Source organism: Monodelphis domestica, chromosome 1 (genome assembly GCF_027887165.1).
Source record: "Monodelphis domestica isolate mMonDom1 chromosome 1, mMonDom1.pri, whole genome shotgun sequence".
In the NCBI taxonomy this organism is placed as follows: Eukaryota; Metazoa; Chordata; class Mammalia; order Didelphimorphia; family Didelphidae; genus Monodelphis; species Monodelphis domestica.
The window spans coordinates 385224230-385239851 of record NC_077227.1 but is presented as its reverse complement, the minus strand read 5'-3'; the positions used below and the strand labels follow the sequence as shown (position 1 = coordinate 385239851).

The window sequence follows — 15622 nt, the reverse complement described above, 5'->3', positions numbered from 1 at the left end:
GAAGTCAGTGATAGATTTTATGGTTTTGAGCAGATGAAGTAATATGATGAGATTTATGCTTGTAGTAGAAAAGAAAGAATTTAGTTCCTTAGGTCAAAAGTTAACATAACTCTGTTGTAGTCCTTAATTTCCAGTAGATTTTACAGTTTTTCCTTGCCGTTTTTTGTATTCAAAATTTTAAAACTATTAACATCTTGTCAGCATTCACAGTATAATTATATTGTTTATATAAAGTGAAAATATAGCATTAGGTGGAAAAAACTGATCTCTTTTTATATATTCTGGAAAATGTTGCTCACAGCTAGTCTTTTACAGACAAATCCACTTAACTCTTTCATCCTTTTACACCATCTTGGACTGGTTCTGAATTGGGATTTAGGCCATACCTCTGTATTGATCTCTTTAGGAGCTTTGTGCCTTTTTATAACTCAAAAACATTTTTAAACTAGCTAGACATGTGTTTGATTCTTCAGCACTCTTGATCTTAAAATCAAAATTTTAATTTCCTGGATATTTTGACTTCTTTATAATTTCTTCTTTTCTCCATTAATCACTACAGACAGATGTATCCATTTTGGGAAGCTGGACTTCCAAACTTTGAACTCTCATCTCTCATTTCCTCACCTTCCCCATTCCTAATCTTCTCAAAGGTCTACCTCCCAAGATAGATGGTAGGGCAGCCCTTGAAATTATATGTCTTGAAAAGGACATCCAAGCCCACTCTTCCAGAATATGTATGACATAGTGGAAAGAATGGTGGAAAATATATTTGGACTCAAAATTGGGTTTGGATCACAGATCCCTTGTTTACTGGGCTCAAGAACAACCTTCACAGACAAGTCATTTAACATCAGGAAGCCTTGGTTTAATTCTCTACTGATGGAGGAACTTATTCAAGATGATCTCTGAGGTCCTTTCTGGCTCTAAATCTTAAAATAACTCTGTGGAGTTCTAAGTTTTACAAAATGCCTTTCTTATAACAGACTTGTAAGAATTATTCATTTATATTTTATAGATGAGCGAATTGGGCCTCAGAGAGTTGGAAATACTTGACCTAAGTTTACACAACTAATTAGAGTCAAATCTTGGGTTTGAATCCATGTTTTTTGACACTAGGTCCAGTGTTTTCTCTTATATCATATTGTTGCTCTCGCTGCCGCCCCCTATAGATTCTCCATCTAATCTTCCCTTCTTAATATTCTACTTTATCTCCCCTTTTCAGGAGGAAAAGATTTATTAAAAAGTCCTGGAAATGAGTGACAAAGTATATTCTTAACTCATCAGTGTCTTAATAGGGGAAAAATTACCTGGAAAGGCTGAATGTGGTAGTCTATATTCTGTGAAGTAGAATGTAAAGGATTTAATGCCCAAGAATTTGATCTCTCACTTCCATGCCTTTAACATAGGCTGGCCCTCATTCCTAGAATGTATTTCCTCATCTCCATCCTTTAGAATCTTTTGATGCCCTCAATTTTCCACTCAGGTACTACTTCCTACAGGAAGATTTTCCTGATTTCACTAGTTACCAGTGTTCCCTCTCCTAAAATTACTTTGTATTTACTTACCTGCAAACTGGTTATTTCCCATAATAGAATGTAAGCTTCCTTAAGATCAAGGACTACTTTCATTTTTGTCATTATATTGTACACATAGTTGATGTATAATAAATACTTGTTTAATTGATGTGATTTGAAAAAGAGAAGACTTAAAGAAGAGGGCTAGGAATTATCTTTCTCTGGAGTAAAATGATTCTTGGATTTTTAGAGGGTTTGTGGATTAAATAAGGGAAAAGATCATAATTTCTGAGTCTAATCATATCTCTTTATTTTACAGATAAGGGAACTGAGGTTTAGGGAGTAGAGTGACTTATCCAAGGCTAGGATTCTAACCAGGTCCTCTAACTGCATTCAGTGCCCTTCTTCATATGTCACATGGTTTCTCACATTGTTAGAATTGAAAAGGATTACAGAATTGTCCAGCCCCCCTCATTTTATATTTGAGGAAGTGGAACCCCCAAACAATGAAACTACTAGCTGGTGGGGCGGCCCTTGTGATAATTAATTCTTGATTATAGATTTTACTTTGTAAGTGATTTTATTCTATAACCACATTCTATATTCTATGTAACCAACCTAAAGCCTCTTCTCTGTTTCTGAGAGAAGAAGCTCATGTGTGCAAAAGTTCAGTTTCCTCTCTCTGTGAGGTTAGATACCAAAAACTTAAGTTTTTCCCACAGTCACTGTTAGTTTAAAAAAAAAACAAAAACTAAAATATCTATTCTCAATACTCTCATAAAACATTAACTCAATATTTTTTGCAAGATTTGTATTCTTGAGAAGCTGAACTGACTTTGTCATATCTTTTAAAATCATGGTTTTATCCAGTCCCTCAAGTGCCAGTTTGTCTACATACCTGGGTCTCTATCAGTGACCTCAGAATAAAGATGGGACCCATAAAAAGCATTCCTTAGAGATAGAGGGAGGTGGTCTCCATCCCACTTGTATGCTATGCTTACTTTATTTAATGTAACCAAACATGATCCCTTATCCCTGTGGTGGTGGCCAGGTATATATGATTTTTCAAATACTAGATTCCCAAAAGTATAACTCTTAAAGGTGAACTTAGTAATATTATTAGAATTTTATTTTACTTTCATTTTTTTAGCCTGGAACTGAGAACCTCACCTTATATTTTGGCCAGTACGATATATTTTTTATCTATTCTTTGGGGGCTATCAGATGTCACATTCATTTTTGGTCTTCAATTTATTGTTTTCATGACTGGAGATGAAATGAAATTTTTCTTATTCATATTTCTCAATATTAAGGATTTCTGTCCCATTCCTTTTTATGGTGTGAAAATATGCCTCTTATGTGAGGATTAGCTTAGCTAAGTATGGAGAGGTTTGTCATTGGGCATTGACTACTAAATGATAATTTTATTTGGCCATTGCAACTTAGAAAAACTGGTATACATGGGTGGTGGAGGGCTTTCGAATATAGATGAAATATTGGTACCATGTTTAGCTATACAGTCAGGTATCCTTGGAGTATTATTATCAAAATTAGGTTTTATATTATATTTATATATTTATATTATATTGTTTTTTCATTCAGGGTGGACTGGAGGTAGGAAATGAGTTGAACTATGTGATTCCTAGGAGTTTCACTTTCTGACATTGTTTTTTGTTTCAGGTAAAATGACTAATGCCGATTTGGTGAAGTATGGCTTAGCTGATGTTGTGGAAAATCCTGGCATCATCACAGATATTGGGATGAAGGCTGTCAATGAGGTTTTTTCCTGTATCAAATACCTGCTTATTTATAATTGTCCTCATCTGCATAACCCAAATAATTGGATCACAGGTACTCTAAACTTAAAAATAAAATTAAAACTATATGTCAAAATAAAATGACACTATCTTGTATCTAGAGCTACTAGAAGGCACTCCCTACGGGTTCCACAGCATGACCCATATTCATCTTGCTTTGCTCTTAATTTCTTATATTTCTGTCATGCTTTCTTCACACTAGTCCTCTGAGATAATACAAATATAACTCCTCACATTTTCATCACATGAATTTGATGGAGCACTTTCCTTTCAATAATCTCATGAGGTAGGTAGCAAAGTTGACATTTAGGTAGTGTTTTAAAGCCTACAGATATTATGACCGATGACATCTGTGGCTAAATATCAGCTTTGCTACCCACTACCTGTGTTATTTAGGGAAAATTACTTCATAAAATTTAGAGCAAGAAGAGACCTGAAAGGTGATCTTTCCAAACCCTCTATTTTACAGATGAGGAACCTGAGTACCAGTGAGGTTAAGTGATATGCCCAAAGCCACTCAGTACTCAAATACATGTCTTCTGACTTCAAATTCAGTGCTTTTCCCACCATACTGTATTATTTTATGGTTCTCCATTTTTTCATTTACCAAGAAAGAAAGGGAATTGAAACGAATGATAGCCAAGGTTTTCATTTCCACATAAAATCCTATAACTAATACTATTTTAGGTTAATTCATTTAATATAGTCATGCTTATTTTAAACCATTACAGGATTGGAAGATTTTTTTTCTTGTGTCTAAAATTCAGAACACTAACCAATAAGTATTTTCCCCCATATGGGGCTGAGGCTCCAACTCTTATTTGGTTTCGGGGACACTGTGACTAAAATTCACAGACAGACCTATTAGAATCGGATTCTATGAGTTACATAAATTACATATCCCTAGATGAATCATCAAGAAACTTTTGGGTCACATTGACATTTGGTTTTTCTAGAAATGGAACATGTTTAAAATGATATTGCTAGAAAAACGTTTTTAAAAGAACTAGCTTTCACCAATCTTTTTTTAACAGTGGTCTTATAAGGAAGTTTCATAAGTTAGAACTGAAGAGGCATTATTGTATGGTTGAAAGATATAAGCTATATTTAGAATAAAGAGACCTCAGATTTGTGGCTCTTTTTACATAAGTAGACAGGGAGGATTTTGTGGGGAGGGTTCCATGATGGGAGAATATTAGGAATGAGAGTTTCTATTTTAGTGAAAAGAGCACCAGATTTAGAATCTAATGGCCTAAATATAAATCCCAGTACTGCCAAATACAATTTTATAATCTCCAGATTATAAACTAGGTAAATCACTTAACATCTCTTGTCCACAGTTTCTTCATCTGCTAAATGAAGAGGTTGGAATAGATGACCTCTGTGGTTCCTAATAGCTCTAAAATACGTCTGGATTTATAACCTTTTATGACTATGCTATGCTCTGATGATAATGGAACAGTTTAGCAGCCTAAAATAAGTTTAAGGCTTGAAATTATTCGCTTTTCCTTTTCAGACCATTCAAGATGGACACGGCTGGTTGACCTCACTTTGGTGAGATGTCATGCAGTTAAACTCGAATCTTTCAGTCAGTTCATTGAGTTGTTGCCAAGCCTGGAATTTATCTCTCTGGACCAGATGTTTCGAGAACCACCCAAGGTAGTTCACAATGGGAGTGTTTGTTTGGCATTTTTTGAAGCTTAGGGGGGAAAAAAACAAAAACAAGAAAATATGATCTGAAACAGGTATTCTAAAAATAGCTCTACTTTTTGAAAGTTGTAATAAAGGAATTTATTTTTGAATGAACTCAAAACTCTGAAAATTATACTGAAAATAGTATAGGCAGCAAAATGTAGTGGGAAAAACTATAAACTGGAAATCAATAAACTTACTTTGGGTTCTGCCAGTAGCGTGCTGTTTGACTATAAGCCCCTTTCCCTTTCTTGTCCTCAGTTTCTTCATGTGTAAAATTATTTTTCTACTCTAAGCAGATATATATTTTTTAAAACCCTTACCTTCCACCTTAGAATTAATACTGTGTATTGTTTCCAAGGCAGAAGAGTGGTAAAGGCTAGGCAGTGGAGCTTAAATTGAAGTCAGATCTTCTGCTCAATGTCTACTATTTTTTCCACTATACCATAATGCCATATTCTCTGTCCTAGAAAAATCAAAGGAGTCATACAAAATGTATACAAGGGCTTAACACAAATAGAATAGTATATGAATTCAACATAAAGAATAATGAACTTAACAGCTCATAAATTACCTTTCATCTTCAAATTATTAAACTCCTCTTCAGCATGTAGCATTTAGAATAGATCATTCTTGGGCAAAAATTAGAAAGTAAAATTTTTGAAATTTCACTCAACTAGGCATTTGGAGTAATCATTCCCTTGTCACTGTCAACTTTCTTTTTCCTTAGGGTTGTGCACGTGTTGGTCTGAGTGCAGGTACAGGAATTGGTGTTTCATCAGCCCTTGTGAGCAACCAGAATTCCAACAATGAAAATGACAATCATCAAAACAACAATCCCAATGGACCCAACAATAATCCCCAGCAAGCCAATGACCAGAATGAAGAGAATGAGATGCGCCAAGATGGACAGGCCGAAGAACAGCAGATTGCAGCTGAGGGTAACCCTGACCTTTTGTGAGCTCCAGACAGAAATGGTTTTTACTTTGTATTCACTCTCTTTTTCCCAAAAGTACCATCTCCTTTCTTATTTGTGAAATCATCAGGTTATGTTTCTAGGTTGACTGGTTGAGCTGACAGAGGGGGAATGAGCATTCTTTGTTTGCCTTTGTAAGAAGAAATTCAAGTAGTTTTTCATCACATAATTATTCCTCTATGATCATTTGAAAAGCTATAACAGTGAGATTTAAATAAGGTAGAATAGGAATAGTATTAAGAGCCTCTTCAATGATGAAAGTACCTGTATACTTCCCCTCTCCTTGCCATATACTCTAGAGGATATAACGTGAGGAACTGGGCCCCTGGTCCTGTAGTGTCATAACCAAGTCACCCAAGAAGGGAAAAGAGAAAAGTGGGGTGCCTTGGACACTATTATTGGAATATGTTAGCAAAGAAGACCATTTCATCAACCCGTTCAAGACTCCTGTTCTGAACACCTGTTCATAACACTTTGTTGAGTAATTGTCCAAAGCTTAGGCATGGCTGCAGACCTCTGACTTCTGTATTTTATGCCTGCAAAATCAAGTCAAATCTTTGAGTAGGGAATTTTTTTTTATTATTTTTTTTTCTTTCAGCCATTGTAAAATTTTTGAAAAATGAACAGAAGAGAGCAAAAGTTCAAATGAAAGCACAGATGAGCAGAACAGTTTTAAAAGTAACCTGTAGAATTTATTATATACTTTTTTTTAAAAAGCAAGCCATAGGAAATGGGGATTCATGCTTTTATGTAGATTTCCTTTTTTTATACATATTTGGTGGAGATGTTCTCTTTTGTTATTTAAATTCAGAATTTTTTAAAAATTCTTTTTTAAAAATTTCAGATACATCAATTAGCATTTTGGATTACCATTTCCCACAAATTTATTGACTTGACTCCTTTTCTAGTTATACACATCCTTGATTTCATTTATGCCACTTCTCATACCTGAAGTATCCTCAGGTTCCCTTTATCTTACCTCTGATTTTGCTATTCTGAGACCATAGCATTTCATGATCAACAGAACTTAGCATCAGTAGAAAACCTTCTGTGCTAAAGATGTGTGAATGAATAAAAAATGATTAGAGTCATTGAAAGTTATAAGACTGGCCTAAATGACCTGAGAATCTATGTTTTGGAAAGATTAGGATTTGATAGCTTAACCAAGCTCCTCCACTTTTGATTTCATGTTAGCAATAAATGAAATTCCCAACAGCCTATCTTTTCCAGAAATGTAAGACTGAAATTATAGGTTATTATTCTTTGACAGACACTAATGATTTATAATGTAAATTTAATTTCAGATAGATGATTTGAATTGATATTAGAACTGTAAACATGATTTACATTAATTTGTTAGTTTTGTCAACCCTACATAGGATACCCCTAAAACTGTTCTTAAGACTTTTGGAACATATTATATTATGCTATTTTCAATTCCTAACTCCAGACGATAGTAATGGTTAAAGTATAGTGGCCCCAGTTAATATATACTCTTTTCTGGTTGAGCTTATATAAAGCACAAAGTACACCCTCATTCCCATCTGTGCTGAATACCTCTAGTCGCCACTGAGATCATGGTTACTAAGAGCCATTCTGGAATAGAGGCTTGATTTCTGAACAGTCATAAATCTTCTGTTCAAATCCAGACTTAGTTACTACTCACTGAGCCTCAGTTATGCTATTTTTCTTGTAGTCTCTTTTGATCTTTAAAATGAAGATATTGGGCTTGAATATTCCTAAGCTCTCCTTCACCTATAAATTATATCCTATCATAAAATACTAGACTCATTCCACGGTATTGTCTATACATGATCTGATGAGTAGTAGTGGGTCAAGTCTGCAAGGGAATGTGACTTGTGCCACAGGTATTTCTTCCCCTTCCACAGTGAGCCAGCTTTCTTTAGACACAATTTCCTGACTTTGCTACCAAGTGTTCTTTCACCCATCTACCTTTGGTGAGATCATTCATTGGAAAAGTAAAGTCATCTTTGTCCCAAACCTCCCACCTTCAAGAAATAGTCTGGTTTCTATTGCCCATATCACATATGATAGAAACTATATTTCCTCCTAGGATCACAGAATTTGCATTGGAAGTGACCTTAGAAGTCCTAAAAGGATAGTTATCTCATCATGACCTAAAGGCATTCCATTCCACTTTAGAAAAGCTTTAATTATTAGAAAGTTTTTCCTTTATATATAGCAAACCAAAAATCTGCCCCTCTACCACTTTTCTTCCTTTGTTCTTCATTTTTCTGAATGATAAGCCAAACAAACTAATACCTCTTCCTGTAGTTGTGGAACCGTTTGGAGAACTTTTCAAAATTTGTAGTGTGATTTGATGTGGTATTTCAGTATTTACCCACCCTTCATCTTTTCGTGTTCCCTTGATCGCACTTTAATTTTGTCCCTTTTCTTAGCATTGAATGAAATGGAAGAAGTGCCTCAGGAAGATGGAGAAAGTAGAAATGAAGGCCCAACTCATAGCCATGCTGTTTTTCCCATGGAGGTTGATGAAGAACAGGCAGGTAATCCCAAGTGTATCCTTCTCTTATTCCTAGTTCCTGACAAATAGATTTTAATTACAATTGATGACAGTGAAATGTTGCTGAGTGAACACTCACTTTGTTGGCCGATAGCCGATAAATATGTAATTATCATAGTCTCTTCAAACTGAAACCTATTCCTTTTTGGATACATCCTAGTTTATATATCTGCATTAAAATAAATGTCCTCCATTTCTCTTCCCTTTCCTTGTTAGCCATAATGAGCTTTCAGATATATTGCTTAATTTGACTAAATGTTTAGAATGTCTTGTTGAAATTGGGAGACTATGGTATAGTCAAAAGAACATTTGATTTATAATTGGGAGACTTGAATTCAAATCATCGTTTTGCTATTTACTATATACTATGGTACCTTGGGCAAATATCTTAATCTCTGGGCCTTAGCCTTCTCATTTGTGAAATGGGAAAATCTTGTCCTAATTGCCTCACAGAATTTTTACGAGAAGAGTTGTTTTTTTGTGAACCATAAAGTTCTATATAAATGTGCTATTACTGATAATGATAATAATTTTAATAATAATATATAGGTATTGTTCTGTTCTTCAACATGCCTACCAAATGTTGGAGCTTGTACAAGTTTAGCAGCCTTTCCATTACACTATGTTGCTTGTTAAATGTTTTGGGTTAAAGACTGGTAATCAGATACCATCCAGTTCCCTAATTCATGACATTAAACTGTTAACTAGAAAGAAATCTTTCTTAGACTAGCTTCTTTGAACCCTAGTTAAATACTTGACCTTTACTTTTTTCTTTTAGGACCAAGTGGTCTTCAGCCTGTTGCAAAAGCAACACCAATTACCGTTCACGATTCAGATAGTGAAGATGAGGAAGAGAGTGTGGGATCTCCTGGAAACTGCATTGCTAAGAACAATTCTCAGAATTACTCTGACAAAGAAGACAAAATCAGAGAGCCAGCAGAATCTAGGCAACTCCCAGGTATATGGCCAGCTGACATTTGTATCATTGTCCTTAAGAAATTTGATTCAACTTAATCTCTAGCTAATATTTGTAATTTTCCCACTAAAATCTCCTCCTAACACTTTATGCTTAAAGTTGTACTAGGAGATCATAAGCTCTGGCAGTCCTTATTAAGCTAAAAAGGATGTAAGCATGGATCTGGTAACTAATTGTGTGTTGTCTAAGGACCAGCCTGGCCAAGTATGTAGAAACTCATTACTAGAAGGCGAGCCATTAGAGTTTTGCCACAATTCATTAACATCTTTTGTGAAAGCATGGAGAAGTTGAAATCTCTTTCAGTTGGAAGCACTGTTGCAAATAGGCCTAGATCTTACACATGTGGACCGTTTATATCATAAAGATACTTGTCGTGTTTGGGAAGGTGTGCAGGAGCTGTAGGCTTTGTCAGAGAGGGAGTCCTCACAATGATGGAGAATAGATGTCTGGAAGTATTGAATATACATAAGGGTAATTAGTGGCAATTTATTGTACTGCAACAAATGATATGTTTCCAGTTAGGTGTCTTGAGTTCCAGGCCCAGTTTTGCTGTTTACTGCCTGTATAACCTTAGGCAAGTCAGTTCACTCTGTGCCTCTGTTTCCTCATCTATAAAATGAGGGGGTTGGACTCTGATTTGTATAAAACCCTTTTCAGTTTTAGGTCTATAATCATACTAACTCATTTCTCTTGGACTTTTTAGCACTTTGCTCACAATAACCCTGTGAGGAAGATACGGTCTCCTTTTCCTTATCTAAAGCATAAGGGGGTCATGTTTTCAAAGGTCTGATTTATCCTCTGATTCAGTCAGGAGAGTGTACTTTGGAGGAGAGCATGTCCCAATAGACATTCTAGAATGAGGATTCTTAGAGAAACACCTAGGGAAAAGAGAGCATTTCTTAAAGAGTTACTGGATTGTGAAGATCCAAGAACTGGATTCTTCAGAGCTGGTGGTACCAGTGTTCTTGGTTCATCAGTTTATACTTAGTAACAGTTTAGTAATTCTAGAAGAAAGCTGACAGAACCTATTGTTTCAGCTTCTCTGTACTTAAATGTAGTCAATCATTTTCTATCATTTTTCTTAGTATTCAACCCTCTAATTTGTCTTAATTCATGAGTCCATATCTCTAACTTGGTTCTTTCCTTTCCCCTGAACTACTCACTGTCTGGTGCATACTGTATTTTCTATTGAATGATTACTTGATATGTTCATTTATTTTCCTTGCTCCTCTTGCTCAGTAGCCTCTTAAACCTTTAAAAGGCTTGAGAGATTATCTAGAACAATTTCAGCATAGTATTTAAAATTGGAAGGGACTTTAGGGATTATCTAATTTTACTGCCTCAATTTATAAATGAAGAAACTGAAACTCAGAGAAGTTAAGCAAATTGCCTGAGACTGCATAGCAAGTAGGTGCAGCAGCAGGACCTTAAATCTCTTTAACTGTCTTGTTGAGTGTTTAGCATATATAGGCATATCCGTGCAACAATAAACAGATTCTGTGAAAATGGAACACTGAGCAAAAACATTACAGGGTTGAGTATATAAGAAAACAAATAAGTATTAAATGTATTTAGGGCAGAATTTTGCAGCTTCACGGTTGGTCAGGGCTCCATTTGTCCCTATACCATAAATACACATGTTTCTAAGAATTTCCATTCTTAAGTTTTAATGTTTTGGGGGTTTTTTTTTTAATTCTGCAGAATGCAATAATTCCATGTGCTCTGTACACCACAGACCCTTAAATGTGTGTTTAATAGAATTATAATTTTTTGTGTTTTACATCTTGCTTTATGTTGATAGCATTCCTTTTATTCCAGAAGTTTATTGTTGTCATATGAAAGAGTACTTGAATAGGAGTCAGAAAACCTGGCTAGTTCTAGTTCAGGCCTAGACACTAGCTAGCTAAAATTATCTTGAGAAAGTCATTTAGACTTGTTCTTCATTTCCTCAGGGTTGACTAGATGATCTCCAGAAGTCTTAAGTTTATAAGACTTATATCTCATTTTCTTCAACACCTGCAATATTCCCATTTGGCAGAAAAGGGCCTTCAGTGTCATTCTCTGGACACATGGAAATTGTCGTTTATAAAATTTAGGTGACTGCAACACTTTCCTCCAGTCAAGAAGGTGAAGTTGAGATTAAAAACCAAATTGGGGGCAGCTGGGTGGCTCAGTAGATTGAGGGTCAGGCCTAGAGACTGAAGGTCCTAGGTTCAAATGTGGCCTCATACCCTTCCCAGCTGTGGGACCCTGGTCAAGTCACTTAAGCCCCATTGCCTAGCCCTTACCACTCTTCTGCCTTGGAACCAATGCACAGTATTGATTCAAAGATGGAAAGTAAGGATTTAAAAAGAAAAAAAAATTTGCCTGACATCCCACCCCTCCCCTCAAATTAACCCTTTCATACCCATTGGACCCAGATGCTGTTTCTCCCTTATTCATTCAGCAAATATTTATTAAGTGACTGATATGTGAAAGGCACTGGTAGATATACCAAGTTTAAATAAAACATAATTTTCATGGATCTTCAAATAATAGGAAGATCAGACACAGTGGTAGATAATGAAGGCCTGAATCAGATTGGAGGACTAAACTCATTGCTGACCAAAGAAATCAATTGACTTTCTAGGGAAAGGTGTTTTTGTTTTGGGAGGTTTTTTTTTTGGTGTTTTTTTTTTTGAGTTGACCTTTTAAAGATAGACAAGGCCCTCAGCAGATGGTGAAGGGGAGGGGTTATATTGCAGGAATAGTAATGTGTAAGCAAAGACATGGAGGCAGAAGAGGGCCTGGCACATTTAGGGAACAGGGTGTCAGAGAGGAAATCAAGTACCATCAGCTTGGGTAGTTTGGAGAGGACTAAATCTGACCTGAGATAGGTCTGGAAAGATAGACCAGGCCCAGACTGTGGAGGGCTGTGCTGATGCCATATAGAGAAATGTGCACTGAAGATTTTTATGTGGCAAAATTTCTGTGTAAGGGAAGTGAAAGACCTGTTTGGGAGCATCTATAGTACCAATGAAGGGAAGGGGAAGTAAATAGGCATTTATCTAGAGTCTCTGTGCCAGGCACCAAACCAAACATTTTATAAATATTATCTAATCTGAGCCTCAGAGCAACCTTTCCTTCCTTTTCAATTGGGAAAACTGAGGCAAACAGAAAAATTAAGTGTCTGACATGAAATTTGAACAGGGTCTTCTCCAGTCCAGGCTTGTGTGGTGTGTTCTTTGCACTATGTCGCCACCTAGCTGCCTCCTATTGAGAGATGGAAATAGCATTGTATCTGTGTGATTACAGAGGAGGGAACCAAAACAGGTAAAATAAAGATGAAAGAGGAATCCCTTGTTGATAATGAGAGGTGTTCAGAATCCTAACTGAAAATTTCTTCTTTTTCTGTAAGCAGTGAGTGGAAAAGGCAAGACGCCACTTCGAAAGAGATGCAGCTCCTCCCATCAAATGGGCCAGTTGAAGTCATCCTCCATTGAGGAAAATAGCTGTGAGAAAGGCTGCCAGGTCACAAGTGAACAGATCAAAGCCGATATGAAAGCAGCCAGTGACATGCCCGAGAAGAAGAAAAGCAAAGATGTTTATCCCAGTTGTGGCAATAGCCCAGGCTCTGTGGGCAACTCCCCCTCATGCAATGCTGCTTCTCAAAGCCCTGACTTTGTAAGGACCGTGACTGGCAACTCTGGTGAGCCCAGCACCCCAGCCCCAGACCCATCCCAGCCATGTGTCTGCTCTTGTAAGACTGAGGGTTCAGGGGCCGTTGATAGAGAAAACTCAGTTTCCTCCAGGTGCTCCTGCAGTAGGTCTCAGGAACCACAAAGCAGAACTAGCAGATGTTCTGATGAGGAACGGCCTTCTACCAGCAGAGCCTGTGTTGTTAATGGTCCCAATGGCATAGGATCAGAATTCTCCTTTAGGACTCTCCCACATGGTGGGTCTCGAAGCCCAGCCAATGACGAGAGGACTAATGGGAATGTCTATGGGGCCACAGGGGATGACAGGAGAGGAAGCTCCCAATCTGAGAGTTTTGAAATGGAGTATAATGAAGACTACCCTCGAAGACCTCTAACAAGAGCCAGGAGCAAACTTTCCCATGTACCACTGGTATCTGAGTCAGGTATGGTTCTGTTCCCAGCCTCTGCTGCAGACTTGGTAAAGGTTATCATTTCATTCATTAGTTTCATAAGTTTTCTGATATCTGGCACAAGCCATTTTGGCAAATTAAGCTTGATTCTTTCATATTTTTGAAGTGTAAAGATCTGGGATTGTATAAAGACTGTGGTGTAGTCAGAGAGCCTGGGTTCAAATCCCAGCCTTGTTGCTATCTCTGGAACCTTGATAAGTTCCTTCTCTTCTCCAGATCTCAGTTTTCTTCTCCTTTAAATGAGTGGTTTGGAGATGATTTCTGAGCATTTTTTCTAATTCAAGATGCCTTTTGGATCCCATGACAAAGTAGGTATTGGTATTAGAGAAATAGCAACTTTGTTGAATTAAAGAACTCAAAGAATTAAGTTTAACTTAGAAAGATTTCAGTCAAGCTCATCACATGAGGACAGGTACTGGGCTTTATTAGCAAGTCCATACTGTTCCTAAATGCCAGTGAAGGTACAAAGTTTAACTATGGCATAAGTCTCTGACTTCATTAAGATCATTGTCTTATAAGGAGAGTATACAAAATATATAGATAACTATAATGCTTATTAGTCAATCATAAATGTTTTAAGAGAAACTGAAAGTGCCATATGATGTTCAGGTACTGTGGAGAGGGCTGGGATATTGGAAATCTGGTAGTTGTGATAAGAGGAAGAGAGGAAGGAAGCTGGGAAAAGTCATTATCCACATAGAGGGTTTCATGAAGCAGCTTTAAAGGCTTGATAGAAATTCAGATGAAGGGAAGAGAAAGGTGTTTCAGACTTTAACAAGGTCATAGTCAGAGGAAAGGGGTATAGTCCTCTGTTAGTCAGGAGCATAGGATATATGGAATAAAATAATATAATATGAAGAAGGAGTAGTGTCAGGTCACAGAAGACTGAATAACAGGCTAAGGAGATGAAGCATTACATAGTTCCAACTGGTGAAGCAGTAAAGGGTTGTGAGTAGATGTTGGACAGGATCAAGTCTATTCATAATTCAAGAAATTATTTTTTGTAGTGGTATTCAGGATCTGTTGAAAAAGGAAAAATATTTATGACCCTTCCCTTCATTCACCCCTATGAATACTTAGATGTGGTGGTGTTCTTTCTCTATCCCCTATAGCCCGTGTTCCCCTTCTTTGAGTCTAAAAAAGATTAGGGTATCTGTACACCATCTGTGTACCATCCATGCATGTTGTATGTTTCCTGATGCTATATCTTCCGATTTGCTAAGTTAGGGAGGCTAAGACAGGTGATGAACTAATTGGATTAGTGGTTAAATTTTATTTCCTACAAGGGCTCACTTTAACTCTTTACAGCTCTGAAGTGTGTTTTTTTAAATATATTTTCTCATTTAATTATCATTAAAAATAAAAACTTAAAGAAGGCAGGTTAAGAAATTTATCCATATTTTGCAGAAGAGGAAATATTGGCTCAGAGTACTTTAAATGAGTAAATTGCAAAGGTAGGACTGGAATCAAGTTCTAAAATCTAGAGCTTTTCCCATTGTACTGTTTCCCTGATGGACTATGTCAGCCAAAAGGGAAACTACTAATCTGTGGATAATTCAGAGCCCTATTTATACTTCTGTTGTCAATATTAATTTAGAATGAGCCATGACCTTAAGAACCAGTAATTCCTGTCACTAATGAAAGCATATTTGAAACTCAACAAGTGCGGGGAAAAGTCAGTTTTATGTTCAGCACCAGTAACCACCTTGTCAGTAATTTTTTGTATTTGGTTCTAATCAGGTCACCTCACAATTCATGACTGTTCACAGTGGGACTATAAACAGATCTCTAATTGAATAATGAGCATGCTAATTATTTTTTACTGTAGTGTAGGTTTTCTCTGTGTGTGTGTGTGTGTGTGTGTGTGTGTGTGTGTGTGTGTGTGTGTGTGTGTGTGTACTTTATGTGAATGTTAAAATATATTGCCTTTCATATAGGATCTTTGAAATGTCCAA

At 36.5% G+C, this 15622-nt stretch overlaps 1 protein-coding gene across 9 annotated transcripts in view; it reads left to right on the top strand.

Annotated features, from left to right (window-relative positions):
- The window catches only part of FBXO38 (F-box protein 38), a 99439-nt gene that overhangs the window by 64919 nt on the left and 18898 nt on the right, over positions 1–15622 (top strand). For 4 of the 9 annotated variants that reach the window (XM_007474053.3, XM_056811612.1, XM_007474052.3 and 1 more), the window contains 6 exons: positions 3195–3365; positions 4848–4990; positions 5754–5964; positions 8420–8527; positions 9323–9502; positions 12918–13640. In XM_007474053.3, coding sequence (XP_007474115.1) covers positions 3195–3365; positions 4848–4990; positions 5754–5964; positions 8420–8527; positions 9323–9502; positions 12918–13640 — 1536 coding nt within the window. The remainder of the gene's footprint in view (positions 1–3194; positions 3366–4847; positions 4991–5753; positions 5965–8419; positions 8528–9322; positions 9503–12917; positions 13641–15622) is intronic. The other 5 variants (XM_056811616.1, XM_056811615.1, XM_056811613.1 and 2 more) reach the window with 3 other exon arrangements.